This window comes from Metopolophium dirhodum, chromosome 9 (genome assembly GCF_019925205.1).
Source record: "Metopolophium dirhodum isolate CAU chromosome 9, ASM1992520v1, whole genome shotgun sequence".
Classification (NCBI taxonomy): domain Eukaryota; kingdom Metazoa; phylum Arthropoda; class Insecta; order Hemiptera; family Aphididae; genus Metopolophium; species Metopolophium dirhodum.
In genome coordinates, this window is record NC_083568.1 from 20279816 (window position 1) to 20299529 (window position 19714).

The 19714-nt window shown below is 27.3% G+C and overlaps 1 protein-coding gene across 1 annotated transcript in view; it reads left to right on the forward strand.

The window, feature by feature from the left end:
• The first annotated feature begins 7094 nt into the window (after positions 1 to 7094).
• LOC132952377 (uncharacterized) overlaps positions 7095 to 19714 on the forward strand; it is an 83045-nt gene continuing 70425 nt past the window's right edge. Inside the window, exon 1 of the mRNA XM_061024664.1 lies at positions 7095 to 7783. Within this exon, the coding sequence (XP_060880647.1) occupies positions 7690 to 7783 (94 nt within the window). The 5' untranslated portion in view covers positions 7095 to 7689. The remainder of the gene's footprint in view (positions 7784 to 19714) is intronic.

The following is a 19714-nucleotide window of genomic DNA, read 5'->3' on the forward strand; positions in this document are numbered from 1 at the left end:
TAAAAAACATGAAACATGCTTAACATTTTTAAAGTTTATAGGTATATTATCTAATTAATATACAATATATAGGTTGGTACATATAAAATATTTTTAAAAATATAGGGTTTCTATTATACTATAGAGTTTCTATCGAATCTTAATATATATAATTGTTGACAATTTGGAATATCAAAGATAATTATATATTTTTTTTGTCCAAGTAAATTTAGTTTAAAATTACTTATCCGTATACATTTTAATGTTCTTTGACAGTATTTCGCAATTTTCTCGAAAACTTTAGTACTGGAAAATTACAAAAACAGCGTGTTAAAGTATCATCACTTGTATCCAATTTCCAATCTATTAAAAGATTGTAAAAAACTTACGAAGCAACCCTAGTTGATTTAGTAGAAAAATAGTTGAAACTAAAGAAAAAATGTACATCATCGTAAGACTAACATGTTTCGCTCTGCTTTAAATTTCAAATTTTAAAATGTACACAAAAATCCGCTACAATTTGCTTTAAAATTAGGATATTTTTACGTTATACCCACGAACCGTATTTATAAGTATATAATGTTATAGTAATACGATATATAAAAAAAAAATATAATATTCTTGTGTTAAGTATTGAATTTTGGCCAAATAATTGTTCGACCGTATTATTAAAAAATATCCAAATCTTGAGCAGCTGCTGTTAGCCTTTCATCGAGAGTATGATGTAATTGTGTGACTCGGTGACTAAATCTGATTATCATAATATCATACCTATACGATTTTGATCTTAATTCAAGTCATCGATTAAGGTGACAATAATTATATTTTAATGTGCCAATTCCATTTTACGATCAGATATTGTGATGATTAATGATATTATTATTTACAGGATACGCGATGTAAAAATTAAGGTCAGTTCATTTTAGAGGTAGTTTCATGATATAATAATATAATATAGATCAGGAATTGAAAATTTTTCTAACGTTACGTGCCAAAAATTACCAGATATTTTTGTTTTTTCCTACGTGCTATGCAATAATGAAAAATATTATATAAATATGAAAACAAATTTAAATTTAAATGTATTTATGAGAGATTTAACAAAACGTTAAGACAAAACATAAAGTACTTGCGGCACTGCATCATTCATTCGTTAGTCGGTTTCTTAGAACAGATTTGATACAATTAATTTCTGAAAACAATGACTTGCATAAATATAGCTCAGTCAAACTTGGTTAAATTGAATTTTTTTACCTCAATATCGTCGATAATCGTCGATACTAGTTTTTCCTGGACTTTAGAATATCCTATTATTGTATTATCTTTGAATAACTCGAATTCTTGGATAACTCGAACTTTTGTCCCTTCAACTTCGAGTTAACCAAGTCCGACTGTATTTATTATTATATAAATTACAAGTAGGTAATATCGTTATTATGCGTAATTAACATTTTTAAATGTCGTTGAAATTCATTTCTTACTATTTCATTACAGTTATTATATTATGGTGTTTTTGAAGAAACAAAATATATAAAAAAATCCATACGTACGAAATTTTCTTACGGAGAATTAATTATTTTATAATAATATATTATAATATTGATTTTACAATGATGTATGTTTTTAAAAACGAACAACAAAATTACGGAAAACTAGGATTTTAAAAAAATTGTTTTTTAGTGTACCTAACTCTAAAGATACTTGCAATTTTCACTGAATGTTTATAATGGTAATTTCTATGCACCAGTTTTCAAAATATTGCGACTCATTTGGAGTTATTTACAGGCATGAGAAAATTTTCTTTTTAATTACCTAGTTTTTTTGTGGGCAAGTGGGTAAGTGGGTGTCGCTCTGCTGTACAGTAGGTGGGCAAGTGGGTGTCGTTCTGCTGTACAGTAGGTTACAAGTGGGTCACTGTATAATGGATGGTATTAAATTTGAAGTCAATGATATAATAATATAATATCATTGTATAAGAAAAACGATTCTGACTGGAGACGGTCAGACAGCCTAGGATATTGCTAAGTATATTTGATGATATTATTGTGAATAAAGTAATTTGTATGTAAACTATTTACGTGGAACATTGTTTTAAATTTTCAATCCTTAGCTATAAAAGTTGAACATTTAATAAATTTTTAACTACAAAGTAATAATTACATTTTCAATTTAATAAATGTTGACAAAATTCCCACCTTAAATGCTTATAAAAAAAAATTGTGCCCATGTATTTTTAATATTTTCTAACTGCCATTTAAGCAATATATCAGGAGTCAAGTATTAAATTGTCAAGCATTTGTACCCAACTAATAACATTTTATTGACAATATAGAAAAAAAAAACCAAAAAAATTGAAAACTGACAATTCCAGTAAACAGCTCAAAAAGAGTCGAAATATTTTTAAAATTTGATGGTGTATAAAAATTGAGAATATAAACATTCAGTGAAATTTTCATGTATCTACAGTTAATGGTTTTTGCATTACAATAAAATAACAAAATTGCCGGTACACGAGCAATCGAGTGAATATCCAATCTTGTAAAAATATGAACTTTAAACGCTCATAAAAATTGTGTCAGTGTACACGATAAGTAGTCGAAATAATGCTTCGATTTTCAACTTAGGATCTTGTTCGATGGGAAAGTGAACATTGTTGGTGCATTGGGGAGGTCAAAATTTAAAATTCCCAGTAATGTTCAAAAGCACCGTGAAAAACAAAAGAAATATTAAGAAAAAACTAATATATTTTAGCGTTACCAACTTACCCGATATTTTTATAAAACTGACATTTTAAGTTAATATTTAACGAAATTGGATATTTAAACGGTAATATTAACAATTTTAATTATTTTGTTATAATTCAGAAATATTATTTGTGGGGGAAGTGGGGATTTGAAGTATTTTGACACCGCATCTCAATGTTATTATATTTTCTATACACGACGACATTTTCAAAAGTTGTGATATACTTTCATAGCTAAGTCTTTGAGCTATAGATATGATTTATGTTAAAATAGTCTGCTGAATAATTGAACTTCGATTGGTGACTTAAAAACACTTAGTAATACACTACATATTCAATGATAGACTATATTATTACGTACCTATTCATTATGCTTTGTTATTTTTACATATTTAATTTAAGTCACCAAACTAAGTTCAATCATTTAGCAGACTATTTTAACATAAATTATATTATATATAGTTCAAAGACTTAGCTATAAAACAATATCACAATTTGTAGAGCCTTTTTTTTATACTTAGTGTTTTTTTTGACGGAGTTTGGTGGAGTATTTTTGTTGGGATATCACTCATTTTTTGTTGATACCTTATTATTAATAAGTCATTGTTTTTTTTTTAAAGACTTACGTCTTACGTGCATTTATAAGATATGGTAGTTACAGTCGAGAAATACGTGGTTTTAAATTTTAATAATATGATATCGTGATTAAGAATGAATGTGTGTTCGATAATGACGTGTTGGGAGTAAACATCGTGGAGACATCATAGATAATATTAAATAATATAATATCTATAATATGTATGGCAACCCGCGTGTAAAATATTGGTAGGTTAGTCATAGTATCTGGTGGGGGTTCTCCACCGATCATCGTGTCCGAAAGTGCATTGTAATGCAGGCCGTGGGGAATATTATCTAATAAAATGTTGAAAATACGCTACAATAATTTCTAGTTAAATTGGCTATAACATTGTTGATATTGTTCAAAATGTTTTGAAAAATACATGCACTTATCCGTAAAATTTCCAATTAGATGACTGAATTTTTAAACTTCATTATTTAACATCAAATTTCCTATGCTTTCTCAAGACATTTTTTATCGTGAATCGTGTTCCTGTAATTATTATGTCTGGCAGTTTCTGCATGTGTTTTGCCTATGTGTGCATTTTAAGGCGTTCTTTTCTTTTTGTACTTGCGCGACCCTGCCGGGTTGTTGGATTACTAAATACTTATCTAAAAAATATAAAATAATTCATATGAATATAATATAATATGAGTATTTTTATGTTGTGATTATTTTGTTTTTATTCTCTCAACGGTTCTATCTTTTTATGACCGTTTTAAAACGTATAATATCTACTGTTTGAAGTGTAACTGTGGTAGTTTGGTAACATTTATCTAGCAGATTTCTGCACAAATAAGAATTTATCTAAAAGTAAATCGAATTTACTTACCATACAAATGAATATTAACAAACCACTTGAATACTATTTTAAATATACATTTATAAATTTAGTATCTTAGAAATTATTGACCTTCATTGCTTAAAAGGAATAATACATTAAATTCAATTATTTACTTATGTTTATAACGGTAATAATCTTAATTTTGTATTTAAATTATTTCAATTTAGTCAAATGTAAGGAAACGTAATGTTCAGTAATAATATAACTAACTTGAGTATAATATTCACGTATAATACCTGTCTAACTAGCATTATAACTTTATCCGATTGTTGATACGTTCAAACACTTTAAAAACTTGAATAATTAATATAATATTATCATAACAGAATAATATTTTAACACATGGATTATAATATCATATTTCTCCTGTATCTGGCTACTTCCTTAAATATTACAAATAATTCTTTGACTACATTTATTGTTGTTTTTTTTTATTCAAATGACTAAATAATATTGGTAATGAGGTGTAATTTTAATTGGCTACATGTATGATAAACCTATGATATATCTTATGAAATACCGTTCAACGCACAGCAGAAGTAAAAGTGTATACAAAAGTGTACATTATATAACTTCTTATTTGATGTACCTAATGATAATAAAATTACGGATAAGTTGACAAATGTGGCAAAAGTTTATATATCCATTTAATCTTATCTCTTTACAGACGTTTAAAGATAAGACTTTAAGGACCAACACTTGAGGAGGTTTCCTTTGTCGTAAAGCTACACAATTGTAATGGTACAATCTCTCATTTTAATTTATCAAACATTATCCAAATAATTTATTTTGACGTTGTAAAATAAGTTTTAAAAAAAAAAAAGTTTATTATCGTTGTATAATAGATTTTCTAGACGGTAAAAAAATGTTGTTAAGTTCATTATATCTATTAAAAAAAAAAAGAAGTAAAATAACCCTTCTACCTGAAAAAAATGATCGCAGTACTTACTTACAAATAACACAACACATGAACATTGAACTAAAATCTCAAAGCTGTTTGGTGAGAAATCTTTATATAATTTCAAACACTTGTGATTCGTTTATAGATAGGCATGCAAAAGTGAAACACATCATAACCGAATGCCTAAAATTCCAACGCGATCGTCAAATCATCGGATTAGATTCATCACTGGACACCGCACTGGGACCCAACACCGAAGAAAACTTTAAGATAATAAAATTCCTGAAATTGACAGGCCTTTACAATTTAATATAATAATATTTAACCCGACTGTACACTATGTAACCACACCTATTCTGTAATTTCAATGTTAATACCTAACTTATATATAAGAATACCTTAAAACTGTAAATAACTATTATATACTTCATATTTGTAGCTAATGACCATAGTTGTCGGGCATTATATTAGATCAATAAAAAAAAAAAAGTTTGCGTAAAATAATATTGTAAATATAAATGCAAAAATATAATTAAATGCTAGTACTTTTTTTCCGTGTTATCGAGAACAAGAGGAGGAATTGTTGTTGCATTAATTCTCCGCTGGCTCCCATCGTTTTATTGGTATAAACAACAATGCATGTTAGCTTACACATCAAAATGCGAGTGCCTATATGTGACCGAGTTTGCTTACGTTTTTCATCGTTTTTCAGCAGTTTTCTTCAGTTGGTTTTTTTAAAATAAATATAAAACAAATTGCTTATTTTAGAATTGCATAGGCGTCAAACTAAACAATTAACATGAAGAAGCTCGTAGAAATAAAAAGTTTTTAAAAAAAAAAAAAAAATAATGGCGTTTATTGAGGATTTACAATCTGTACATTATATACAATAAGTAAATATGATAAGGTATAATAAATAATATAAAACAATGGCTTTGAGTAACGTGTAGGGAGGTTCGCAGTCGAGTCACCCTTTTACAATGAAATTCAATTTTTATGAGTAATATAAATGTATTTTATTGGTTAAGAAGATCTCTGCACCAGTTACGTTTGAGACGTCTTGTGGGGTTGTCAGGAAGAGTTTTTGAGGCCAGAAATAAAAAGTTATACAAAATATTATAAAGCTATTTGTTTTTTTGTATTCTTACAGTGGATAATTTAGTTATTGTAATTAGTAATATTTTTATTTTACTTTTCCACGTGAAATGGCTTTTATTGAAAAATAATTATACTTATCAGACATGATTAGGTAAATCGAATTTGTATTTATGTTATAACATTTTTAAAGTGATAACTACTAAAACGTCGTTACTGATTTCATAGGTAAACAAAATGAAGCAACTATATTATATTGCCTGACAAAAATACTCACGATAATAATTATTCGTAATGTTTTTCACTTTTTTTTTATCTCCTATAAATCTCAGGCACACTAATGCACCTCTATTAGGAAAACGTCCCGTTTGTTTAGAGCAGATTGTTAAAAAAAAAAACTAATAAAAACTAATGGTCATCAGCGCGAGCAGCCCAACTTGCGAAAAACAAAATGTAAATCGTATTTGCGTTATATATTATAATAATATTATGTAAATAACAATAATAATAAAAAAAGTAAATAATATAGTTACTTTTTATTGATGGATTCGAAAATTAAGTTCACCATACAATTATTACTATCGTAAAATATATTGCATAGTAGTTTTGCATTAGCATTTTGGTCGTAGCTTTTATTTTGTATCACACTGAAATCGCATACACTTTTTTTGCCATTAAAATATTTACAAGCGCGTCACATTTTTGACGGGATCGTCCGGAAAGCCGAGAAAAAAAATCTATATCTATAATAATATTATATACCTACACAATTTTATAATAATAATAATATGATGTCGCACGATTGTTAGGTATGAAAAAAGTTTCCCGAAAAACACATCGGGCGCGAACACGTGTGCTCACCAGGCGTCGTTGCGGGCGTCCGGCGACGTACCCTCGGCGGCGGTGCCAATTAGCGGCCGCCCAGAACGCAGTCTGCTCGCGCGCGTTGTGGTCCACTCGGAAAGAATTTACAAAAAATAAAAAATAAAAATAATAAAAAAAAAGTCACCATTAAAAACGCATTGGCAAAGACTATTTATTTCGATTTCGTCGTTTTAAATTTTTTTCCTCACAACAACCACCACTGGTTATTATTCAAACGGTACGACTATTTCGACGGTGTGCAGTTATATTATTATTATTATTCGTCATCATACCCGCTGGTGCGACTCCGGCCAGGAATGATCTCAACAGTCCGACGATTACTACTGTACAACTGTCGTTGACTACCCCGCGGACAGACGGTGATCTCAACAGTACGCGACACTGATACATCGACATACGCGTGCACTGCAATATTTCGATAAAAATAAAAATATCGTATAATATTATTGCATAATATATTATTATTATTATTATTATTATTGATATTATACGTAACGCGCGACGACATGTTTACCGGCGAATCCGCCGCCGCGTCGGCCGACCCGTTCCGGCGTCGACATTGGTTACCTTACCGCGGTAACCCGTGATGGAGGATACGTATACCGTACCGCGACGTCAGAACCATGTTACCGAGTCGTCGTCTGAACAAAACCGCTCGCACGTACTTTGCGATCGTCGCCGCCGCTGCCGCCGCCGTCGTCGCTTTTCGAATTCCGAGTAAGTCGTTCAATATAATTATACAATAATAATACAATCATTATCTTAATGTCTTCTTGCTATCGTCACCGTCATATTTTGTGTGTAAACATTATACCCCTACCAACTATGCGTAAAGAATCGTTTGAGTATTTTTCAACTTGTCCGTCGTCCGACAGCGTCAATGACAACTTACTCTGATGTCGCGTTGTACCTGTCGAGTCTTACCTGCGCCCAGAACGCCAACCCGAAACCACTTTGTGTTAAAACCACTTTGTAATAATATTATATTTAAGTTTTTAATGGCAATCGCACTAACCAATAAGATTATTTTAAAGCTCACGATGCAAGGACTTTGACTTAAGCCTTGCGTTTATTAACCGGGCGATTTATACCAATCCGAAGTAGGTAATATTGGAATAAGGAAATCGAGAGTCTGAATCCGATTGTTCGAATTGTGCACATTTCCAACAGATAATATTTAATTGCAATGAAGAAGCACGTATTTTGTGATATTTATTAATTATGTTCAATTCCGAAATACCAGTAGACAAAATACCGCTATTCTACATCATCTAAATCTGTAAATCTAATACGATCCGAAATAATATGCAAAACTGTATTAAATCTTAACCTTTTTATTTATACAACTAACTACAAGATGGTTTAAGAGGTAAATACATATTATATTAAATTAATACTCTAGCCATTGATCAAGAACTTGCGTCGGTAGTTTCGTTTACAATTTTTGCATTCCTGTTTTAATATTACAATTAAAAATTCAATATAATATAATATAAGCAAAGACATCTATAAATCGAGACTGCACACCTGAAGGGCCACGGACGACACCAATCAATTGAGGCAGACTAGAATTTGTCACGCTATTAATTTACTGTTTGACCGTATTTCGTATGTAAATATGAGGTATTGTTGAACATAGCTAAACTAATACCTTTATAGTTCAGTCTTATTTCGTATATTTACATAATACATATACATTATAAACTGTTTTCTATGGAATATACGTATGAAAATGAATAAAATTATAATATACATTATTCGATTTTGGATTATAATGATGTAAAAATATGATACCTACATAAAATACAACTTTTAAAAGGTCAAAACTTAAATATTTGCCTTCAATATTAAAGTACCTACCAGATTTTTCAATAATATTAGTTGATACATATTTTATTTATAGTTATATAAAACTTTTAATTTTGTAGTTAAGTATACTGGCAGTACTGCAATTAAAACTTAATGGTTTATTAGCATAAAGCATTGGAATAATTAAATATTGGTTTTAAATAATTTAATTTTTATTTGTATAATAAAGTAAAATTGAAAGACAGAAGACACTATAAATATTTAGTTTTATGTTACACACAATTCTTAAAATATTTTATCCAATGTTATTTTTGTTTTAAAAATAATTATTTCATAAGTAAATGTTATGTTAAATAAATAAAATACAATATAAACAGTTGAACTTTTATATTAAATGTAGTTGTGTATTGAATATTAAGCATTTTGGCATTAAACTTTGAAACAATGAACTATATTATGTATATTATATTAGTTCTTTTTTTAGAATAAATAATACCATGTAGATGTAGGTATGTTACAACAATATAAATAAGTCAAAATATTGATCTGTTTGTGAAATTAGTTTATTGTCAATTTAATAGACGTACCTACTGTTAGATTTTTATTTAAGATATTTGCAAAATATAGGTTAAAATATAATGAATTAAATTCTCAAAAAAGTATTTACTTCTACACGTTAAAAGTTATATACGCTGTAATTTGTAGTTGTTTACATAACATCACGTAATCATGAATTATAAAAAAAAATGTCACGGAACAGACAAACCATAATGATGGACATCTAAAATATATCGTAATAAACGCATACCAGAACGAAGAAAATATTTGCTGTATCCTTTCACGAGACTTCATTAATTTTCTTTTTGAATTTAATTTGAACTCATTAATAAAGTACGATTTTAATTTAATAATATTAGAAGCGTTTTTATATCGAATAACTTTGTGCTCCGTTAGATAATTTAAGTGCATGTAAGAATGCTTATACAAAAGACGTGATATTATGATAAGAGAGTTTAATAACACTTTAATAAACTTTTACACTAAAATATTTCTATAAATTTAAATTAAAGTAGTAAGATTATTATACATTTAATTGAAACATTAAAATTTTTCAAAATCATAAAGCGGACAAAGGAATAATAAAAAATATTTTACACATTATATAATATTCTCCTATTAAAATTGTTTTAAATACATAGTTAATAAAACATTTTTTTGAGTAGATAAAAGTTTTGTTTATAATGTAGATTTTTCTTTTTAATTAATTAAATTGAACCTATTATTTTTTGTCAAAGATGTACTGTATATTATTATGTAAGTATTGCAAGTACCTAAGTATAACTATTGCATATTCTACATAGTTATTTATTTGATTCTAAAGAATGTTTTTATGATTTTACATTATGAAATTTATAAAATGATAATCGAAAAATACGATTTTCTATGATTCAAAATACTATTAATTTTTAATGGTGTTATTCCAATTTCAATTTATAACAATTTATTCATAGATTTTAGACAGATTAAAAATAATGTATTTTATACTGGTCCCTGATACATACTATATAAATGCCTATACCTATATACATTATTGTAATCAAAAATATTAATAAAATATATTTTATTCTTGTTAATGTATGCGTCAAAATTAATAGAATGAAAAATAAGTTCACCATCTAAACTAACAAGTATATAAAACGGGAAATATCAAATAATTTATCAAACATTATAGAAAAGCATAATTTGATGTATACTTTAGCAGTATATTAAATATTTTATACATAGAATAATATAACTAAGAATATAGGAACTTGTCTACTAATCACTTTGTAACAATATCGTGTAGGTACATTGATAATAAATAATGCAGTATTATAATTAGTATAGTCATTAAAATAAAATATATTAATTGATTATCATTGTGGTTAACTTGCAGTAGTAGGTAGTCAAGAATTAAATGTTCATACAATGACATTTTTGTGAAACAGACTCATCATAAGTCTGAATTAATAAAACAATTTTTGGAGATTTGTTATTTTTCTTGACCACTAAAGTGTCGCTTACACAACAAATATATATATATTTCATCGTGAGTGGCCGTCCAAATGCTTGTCATTAAAACTTTAGTCTGCTTGCCGTATTTGATGGGCTTTAGGACACTCAGATATAATGCAAGCATTGTGTGTCTAAGTAACTTTATTGCATGGACTATCTGGAGGAAAAAAATACGAATTTCTACGATGAATTGACAAATGTGCAAAAGGTCGATATATCCTCTTAACCTAATCTTTTTTTTCAGACCTTTAAAGATAAGCGTTCAAAAAAGACTTTTATAAAGGTTATCCTTTGTCGTAAGGCTATACTATTTTTTTTGCGACTACAACGGTTCAATTTCTCATTTTTATTCATTAAATATTTTTTTTAGAAATTTAACGTTACATTAAAAAAAAAATCAACAGTTAAGGGTTTTATCAGCATATAATGTATTCACTTTTATATAATCATGATAATATACACACCATATAAATGATAGCATATATATTTTCAGATAAAAATCAATAATTGGAAACGAAGTAAATTCAATACGTATTATGAAAGTATAAAAATGTAATTAAATATTTATAATTTTTTTTTTTTTTGCTTTAATTTTAATACGACAATTGTTAATGGACTGAAACACATTAGTCACTATTAAATTATAATTTTCAAAATAAAGTGTTAAAAACCATTCAGGTAATATTTTAACATTATTCACGTTAGCTGTGGTGTACCCCGTAAAGATGAAAAAAAATAATAATTCCAGAATCGTATTAATTTTAATCGTTAAATTAAAATAATATAAGCAAAACTAAAATACGATTGAATTTTATTACATGAAATGTAAAGCAACCTTCAAATAGGTATATAATAAATAATAGTTTGTGTATTCTTTTTTATTATTATTTAATAAACCTACGGAAACAATAGTCATAGAGTAATGTTGACAAGATTAAATTACATACAGATAATATAGAAATATAACGATGCAAAAATTATCATAATGTTATAAATACTACCTACTTAAATACTAAATGATACGATTGGTATGGAGATGAATTTGATTGAGGTGGAGTCAAAGTTGTTGTCTTGGTTGAGTGATACACAGGTACATCCTGTAGAAGCATAACATTTTCTCTGTTTTGGGTGTGTCTCTATATTATGCCATATGGCATTCGGTGAAAGAAAGTTAGATATCAATTCGGACCTCGCAGGCCGTGCATATTGGGGCCTCCTCTTTAGACTTTAGCCATAAAGAAACGATGTGCAATTTTTGTTTCACTGATTCTAAATTCTAGTGATAATGACTTCTTTGCGTTTTCTATTCTAAATCTAATATTGAACTACTTAATATTTAATAAATACAATTCTTCCATCATTTTAATTGCATTATATAAATTGTTTACAATATTCTAGCATTAAAGTATTAAAAAGCGTCAATTTTATTTTTAACAACATTTTAAATTTATTTATTCAGAACTTCAGAACTTCCATAGGTTATAAATATCAGTTATTATGTCATTTTGAAAAATTTTATTTTATAAATATGTTATAATCAACGTTTACCTGTTCAAACTATTTTTTGTTATAATGCAAAAGTTAGAAATTGTTATTAAAAAGTTGTATTTAATTATAAAGTATTTCCTTTAAATAATCAACTACTTTTGTTACCATTAATTGAATTTAAATAGTTAAGTTTTTAATTTAAAAGTTCAGAAAACTTTAATTTCTTTGTACAGCGTCTTTTAATTTAATATTTAATTTGTTGTATGCATATTGATTTTATAAATACAATTTTTTTAGACGATTTTAATTAGCAATCAAATGATGACATGCATATTTTTTTTAATAACAAAAAACCACCATTATAGTTACATTATTTTAGGCTCTGGTACTATACTAAAGTAGTTTACAAAACATTTCTTTTCTTTTAAAATTATTAAATTATTAGGTATTCATTACTATAGGAGATATAAAAATTGATTTGGTATAATTGAAAAATTTAATATCTTTATATAAATACAATTTGTGGTGGAGTGTATTATTTTTAAATAAAAATAATTAAGTGTATAATTATTAAAAAAGGTAATTTGTGGTTGTAATGTTTTTCATTAATTGTAAAAAGGATAATTAAATAATTTATTCAACAACTTTTATAGTTCAAATTAGGAATAAGAAGCACAAATGAACCGAAGTCAAAAACGCTGTCTAGCTATGTAACCATCATTTGTATTTTCAAATCCCGTCTTTATTTGTCAACGAGACATAATCCTATTTTTCCTTGAATTTGTTTTGACATCTTGATTTTAGCTGAAGTAGGGGCTTTCCACTCACAAACATGCAATTTGTATATTATAAAGTATAAATATTCTATAATATTCTGTAAGAAAAAAAAAACAATATAAATTTAAATGCAAAGTGTTAATAAATATAATAAACAATGTAGGTAACTAATATCACTTATTTTATGTATCATATAAGAAGAGTTAAAATTACTTACAGTAGAATAATTAATCAGAATTATTACAGTAATTGAAAATAACTAAAATAATGATTAAAATGTTGTTTATAATACTATGCGGTTAACACAAACATAATATTACTACTGTTAAGTAGACATATTAAATAAAAGCTGAGTAAAAAAATGTTTGGATTTGTGTGATATTTTTATATTCTTAATTGCATAACATTTAAAGTCGTGTATATTTGGTTAGTTAGTTATTTTTTTGAAGATAATAAATGTATTAAAGTTATTACAAATCCCGTTTCTTATTATTTTTATTTTAAATGGAATTTTGCCAAATTTCTTATTTAGGTTCTTTATCAGTAGCTGTTCAAATAAATATAAAATGAGACAAATTCTCTATGTAAACTATTCGTTATGTGATTTTATTAGCGTTTGATTTGATTGTTACTTCATAATTGAAACTTAAAATAAACAGTTCCAGGAAGAACTTTAAATCTTCAGGCTTTTAATTATACTACCGTAATGTATTTGATATTTTAATCATTTTCTTTTTTTAATGCATTCATTAAAAATCTTAAACTATGAAAAATGTTTTATTTTCATAAATGTGTTTATAAAAACTGACCGACTGCTCTGTGCGTATTACAATAATCTCTCATTTAATGGAATTTTTTAACATATAAAATTCACAATTGTTTATGATAAATTATTATAATATAGGTTTTATATTCGGCATTAGTGCATATTATAAATATTATGCTTACAACAAAAAATAAATTAATTAAAGCAGGTATTATGCGCAACTACAAAAGGAAAAATAGCAATATTACAAAGATAAAATAAATATACAAAAATGTGTATGTATCTAACCTATATGTCATGTTTAATTGAAATCTATGGAAATAATATTGATTAACCCCTACAATTTAACAGTTATATTTTTATTCACCGTACTGTAGATAGTATATATATTATACTATAGGCATCTACCATCTTTTAAACAGGGCTTGAAACCGATTAAAATAATTTCGGTTTCGGTTTCAATTTTGTACACAGGTTTTTAATTTTTTCGATTTCGGTTTCAATTTTGTACACAGGTTTTTAATTTTTTCGATTTCAGTTTCAATTTTTCAATACCGGTATTAAAAATGTTGGTTTTGGTTTCGATTTTGTATACTGGTTTTGGAATTTAACGATTTCGGTTTCAACTTAGCAATACCGGTATTAAGAAATTTCGGTTCGGTTTCGGTTTTGAATACCGGTTTCTAAATTTTTCGGTTTCAACTTGGCAATACCGGTATTAAGAAATTTCGGTTGTGATTTCGGTTTTGTATACCGGTTTCCAATTTTCTTTTGCGAATAATGAAATGGTTATCAACATTTTAATCATGATCTCAATTTTATTATGAGTATTAATTATGCGTATTAATGGAATTTACGGATTTAAAAACACGTCAATTAAAAAAAAAATAACGATTTCCAATTTTTTCTGATTTCGATTTTTAATTTAATACCGGTATCCAATTTTTTTCCGGTTTCGGTTTTGATTACGGTTTTGGTTTCGGTCTTAAAACGGTTTATACCGGTTTCTGAAAAAGGTTTTAAGCTCTGATTTTAAATTTCATCAAATTTGTCCCTAAACGATTTACCTGTGTTGAATTCTTCTGTGACGAGGCCTTAAATTAATTTTCTACTAGGAATGTTTTTATATATTAATTCGCTGCTTAAAAACTACAACATTCAAATTAATATATATTAGCCGACCATTTGAACTTAGATCGTCTTTTCATGTTCACGTCTGGTGATCTATTTTCCAGTTAGATCTTAGTGTACACTGTACAGACCTGCTTTTCTTTTGTCTACAGACCGTTGAATATTTAGTTTTAAACTTGTTTAATGTTAGAGTTTATTATCAATTGTATCAATATAAACTGTAAAGTGTACGTTTAAAAGCTCAAGATGTATTTAATACGATTCATCGGTTTTTCTCCAGCCTTTTTAGACTACAGACTTTTTATAATAATTATTATGGAGTACAACAGATAATAATCTTTTCAATATAGTTGTAACATTTTAAATCCATAACAGTGGTATTTATTTTTATGAATTTGGCTGAAAACTTTTAAAATACAAAGTTTTTGTTTGAGAGTATTATACATTATATGTAGACATATAGTACTTTTGAAAATTAAAATGTCGTGGATAAAATCATAGAATCTATTCAAGTTGTAGGCATAATTAATTGCTTTCTCAATGGAAAATTAGTATTATAAATTCAAATCTATTTCATAGTATGAATATTATATATTATAATTAAGTATGTTTTTTACAATTTTTCACTCTAACAATATGCACTACCAATTACTATAAAATATATCTCATTTCTGTTAGTTTTCCTAGTATTAACCCTTTTCTTTTGACAGTGTTGACGGTTGAGACCTTACATAATTCTACATAAAGTTTTTTACCCGTAAAGCGTATGTATAGTATAATTTACATGATATTTACATGATTATTATGAATACATGAGGGGACCTCTGTCAGGTTGTTTTTTATATCTATACATAAATACATAAAACATATTATATAATGTTATAATATAACAAATATTATTTAAATTAAACCCTCACATATTTAATGAAAATAAGTAAATATAAGTAAACAGAATATTTTCGAACACGATACTGCACGGCTGATGCGGATTTAACGATATGTATATTTTATAGGATCCATCAATTTAATTATAAATCCATAATACACTTTTTTTACTACATTTTTTTTTTAGACATTTTGTAATACATTATACTGTAACTATTTAAAACTTAATTAATCTGAAAACTTTATGTACTTCATGAAAATTAATATATAAACGCAATATTGATACACATTACACAAACACTCACAAGGCCATACGATGATTCTTAATTAAATTAAATTATCTTACCATTAATTATTTAATTTTATACATTTAGATGACAAGTAGGTTAAAAGTTCTTGAAGAATATAGACCATAACTTCTTTAGAAATCTATAAAAAAAAGGTCTTGACTTTCATTATTTTTATTCAATCATATATGAATATTATTATATTATTAATTAGCTTTTAATTTTGTGTAACTACTTAAATATATTTTATATACATATAGTGAAGACGTTTTATGTTTATTTATTTTTAACATTTAAGTTATATTATTCCAGTAACGTTGTTAAAAATGAACTTTTTTCAAATTTACTTTAATGTTTTACTTTATCTAATAAATTGCAATGCGTTTTTAAAATTTGAAATCAATGATCATCGAAGGAGGTATGCAGAATTTTAATACCTCTATGTATATTTTATATTACAGTATTATATTATATAGGAAGTTCTATAGACTTAGCGTGTTTAAAAAATTAAAAAAATTAAAAAAATTACCAATGATTTCCAACGGTTTTTTTTTATGTGTTTAATGTAATTTTGTAGGTATTTACATAATATTATGTAAATAATATATCTGCATATTTGTATATTATTATTATTATTATTTACATTTACATTAATTATATCCAACAAAAAACTTAAAAGTATTATCGAAATAAATGTTTTTTTAAGAAGCACTTTAATCAAATTGTATATGTTTATAATACATATATATATGGTATATTAACATTTATTCATTGTTACAATTTATAATTAGGTACATCATACTATATCATAGTATAATATATTTTAACTTCGTGGTTATAAACATTTCAATTTCATATTGAGTTAAATATAAACACAACATTTTAAAACTGTTAAAATTAATTTGATCAACAACCCATATATTAGCTAAGGCTTTTATTTTTTGTTAGTTTTGCTTGGAATTTTTATGGATAAATCTCAAGAATATTTTTGTTTTTCATCATGTATTATTATATTTTCTATATACTTGTTCTGTCGATTATATCTATTAGTATTCAACAAATTTCGATGAAATAGATATTGAATAATATACACAAATATTCGGTGGAATAAACATAATAAACAATGTTAATATACCGTGAAATCGATAAAACCCAGTGATTTAAATATTTTAGGAGTGCCTCAAAATATTGTCGATTATAACTTTGGTTATTAATAATAATACTAAGGGTTTCGGTTGTGTTTCATTCCCTGCACAGGGTGAGACGTAGTGTACTATCATATTATATTTGTTGTTTGATATGTTAGGGTAGGTTACTGCTGTTATTGTAATAATCCACAATATATATTAAAATATTATATTATGATCATGTAGCGAATCTTCTTTTTAGCCATTCGTACAATTACCTATTCGTAAAATTGTTGGAAACAATCCACTGCGAGTTGTTATAGTGTAACATTGTAACGTGATGGATTTACGACGATTATTATTATGCTCGAGGATATATTATAATATTAATATAAATATATATAAATAATAAATATATAATATATATACGCATAATATATAATATGTTATATGTGTGTGTATCTAATAATATAAGCATACAACTACCTACGCGAAAGACGCGTGTCTTCGTGTTTTTCGTTTTTTGGTGTGTACTCACACATAGGTACGTCGCCGCCATCGATGGCTGTTCAATTTTCAGACATTTCGGTGGACATTTTTGTTTATAAATGGTTGTTCTGGGTTTTAAAGCTATAACAATAATAATTATTGGTTAATCGTTAGTTAAATTATTAATATTATTAATAATTATTAATGACGTATTAGTATTCGTATTTTATTTGTATATTGGTAAATCAAGCATGCATCAAATAGGATTGACGCATATTGTCTACCAATATGTTGCACTTATAGCCACTCATCGGCGGTGTCTGCAATCCACCACAGGTGGATTGTCTACTTGATATATCGTTGCAAATTGTTCGCGATCCGACGTAGTCGGATTGCCTACCAGGGTGGCTGAATTGCACTTACTATTGCGAGTTACATCCAAAAGAATTTGAACAATCACAATTTGTTTAAGAGTTGTCATTTTTTAAGGGCAACGAAGTGCACGGGATCAGCTAGTTATTATATAATATTGTATTTATGTTTTATATTATATTCTCATCTCACGATTTCTGAATCATATTATTATTTGTTGACCCAGTCGGCGTGAGCCAATCTCTTCACGTTTATGCGCACACCATTAGGGGTATAGGTACGTGCATCGCGTTTATAGACAACTACATGAACACTGTATGACCGAGGGAGGGGGAAGGAGAAAATGAAAAATAAACGCAATACTAAAATATTACCTTGATTGAGTTTCTTAAAGTATCCGCGCATGCGTTTATACCTAAAGACTATAATACATATTTCGGTTTAAAACGATATTATGCGGTTATGAACACCGGTATCTCGACATTTAATTTAGTAAAGATAATCGCAGAATTGTGTGTGTATAATATATTCGATTAAAAAACCACGGCTATTTTAAATCCACAAAGAGGTATTACACAATAATATATAATTTGAACGAAAAAAGAAATATGCATATTATTGTAATTCAGTATAATATTATGAGAATGTGTGTGCATCCGTCATACTAATATACTATTATGATAATATCTTAATACTGGAATGACATTTCGAGTGAAAATTTTCTACAATGATGACTGCACGCAGCACGCGAACCTGCACCCGCCGACCACAATAGAGTCGCCACCGTGGCACCGTATGATTACTGACACGCGATTAGGTACCTCCCCCAACATTCGGCGTCGATCTAGCAAATTTCACACCACGGGAGTCGACGGTTGTGTGAAGGGTGGGTGGGGGGGTTAGGAGAATTGGAGACGGCTGTATAACACCCCAGAGACGTTTACAATATTATTATTACGTGTTATACGATTATATTGTTATTATTATTATTATTATTACTATTATTACTATTTATGATTATTATTATGATTATACGGTCCTGCGTGCGTATTATAAACGTGAAGTGAGCGTTAATAATATACAATACAATATAATATTTTAGCTGCAGTGTTGAACGCTATACGTATGGAGTAAGGTGTCGGTGAAAAAATAAATTACGCGCCCTCAGAACTGTCGTCTGATTATCATATTTTCGCGTACGAAGTGTCGTGTGACATGACAGCTATTCCATATAAATATGTACATCATATATTATAATATTTATGCGCGTGTGTTTTGTATGTGGCCGTCGAGATTTGTCGATACAAACAACAGATGTGTGAAATTCACATTGGCGCAGTAGCAATATACAACAAGCCGTAAGGAAAACCTGTGTAATGTACCTATGTAGTATCATGTACGTACGTATGTATATGTACGTATATATGTATGTATGTATGTATGTATGTATGTATGTATGTAT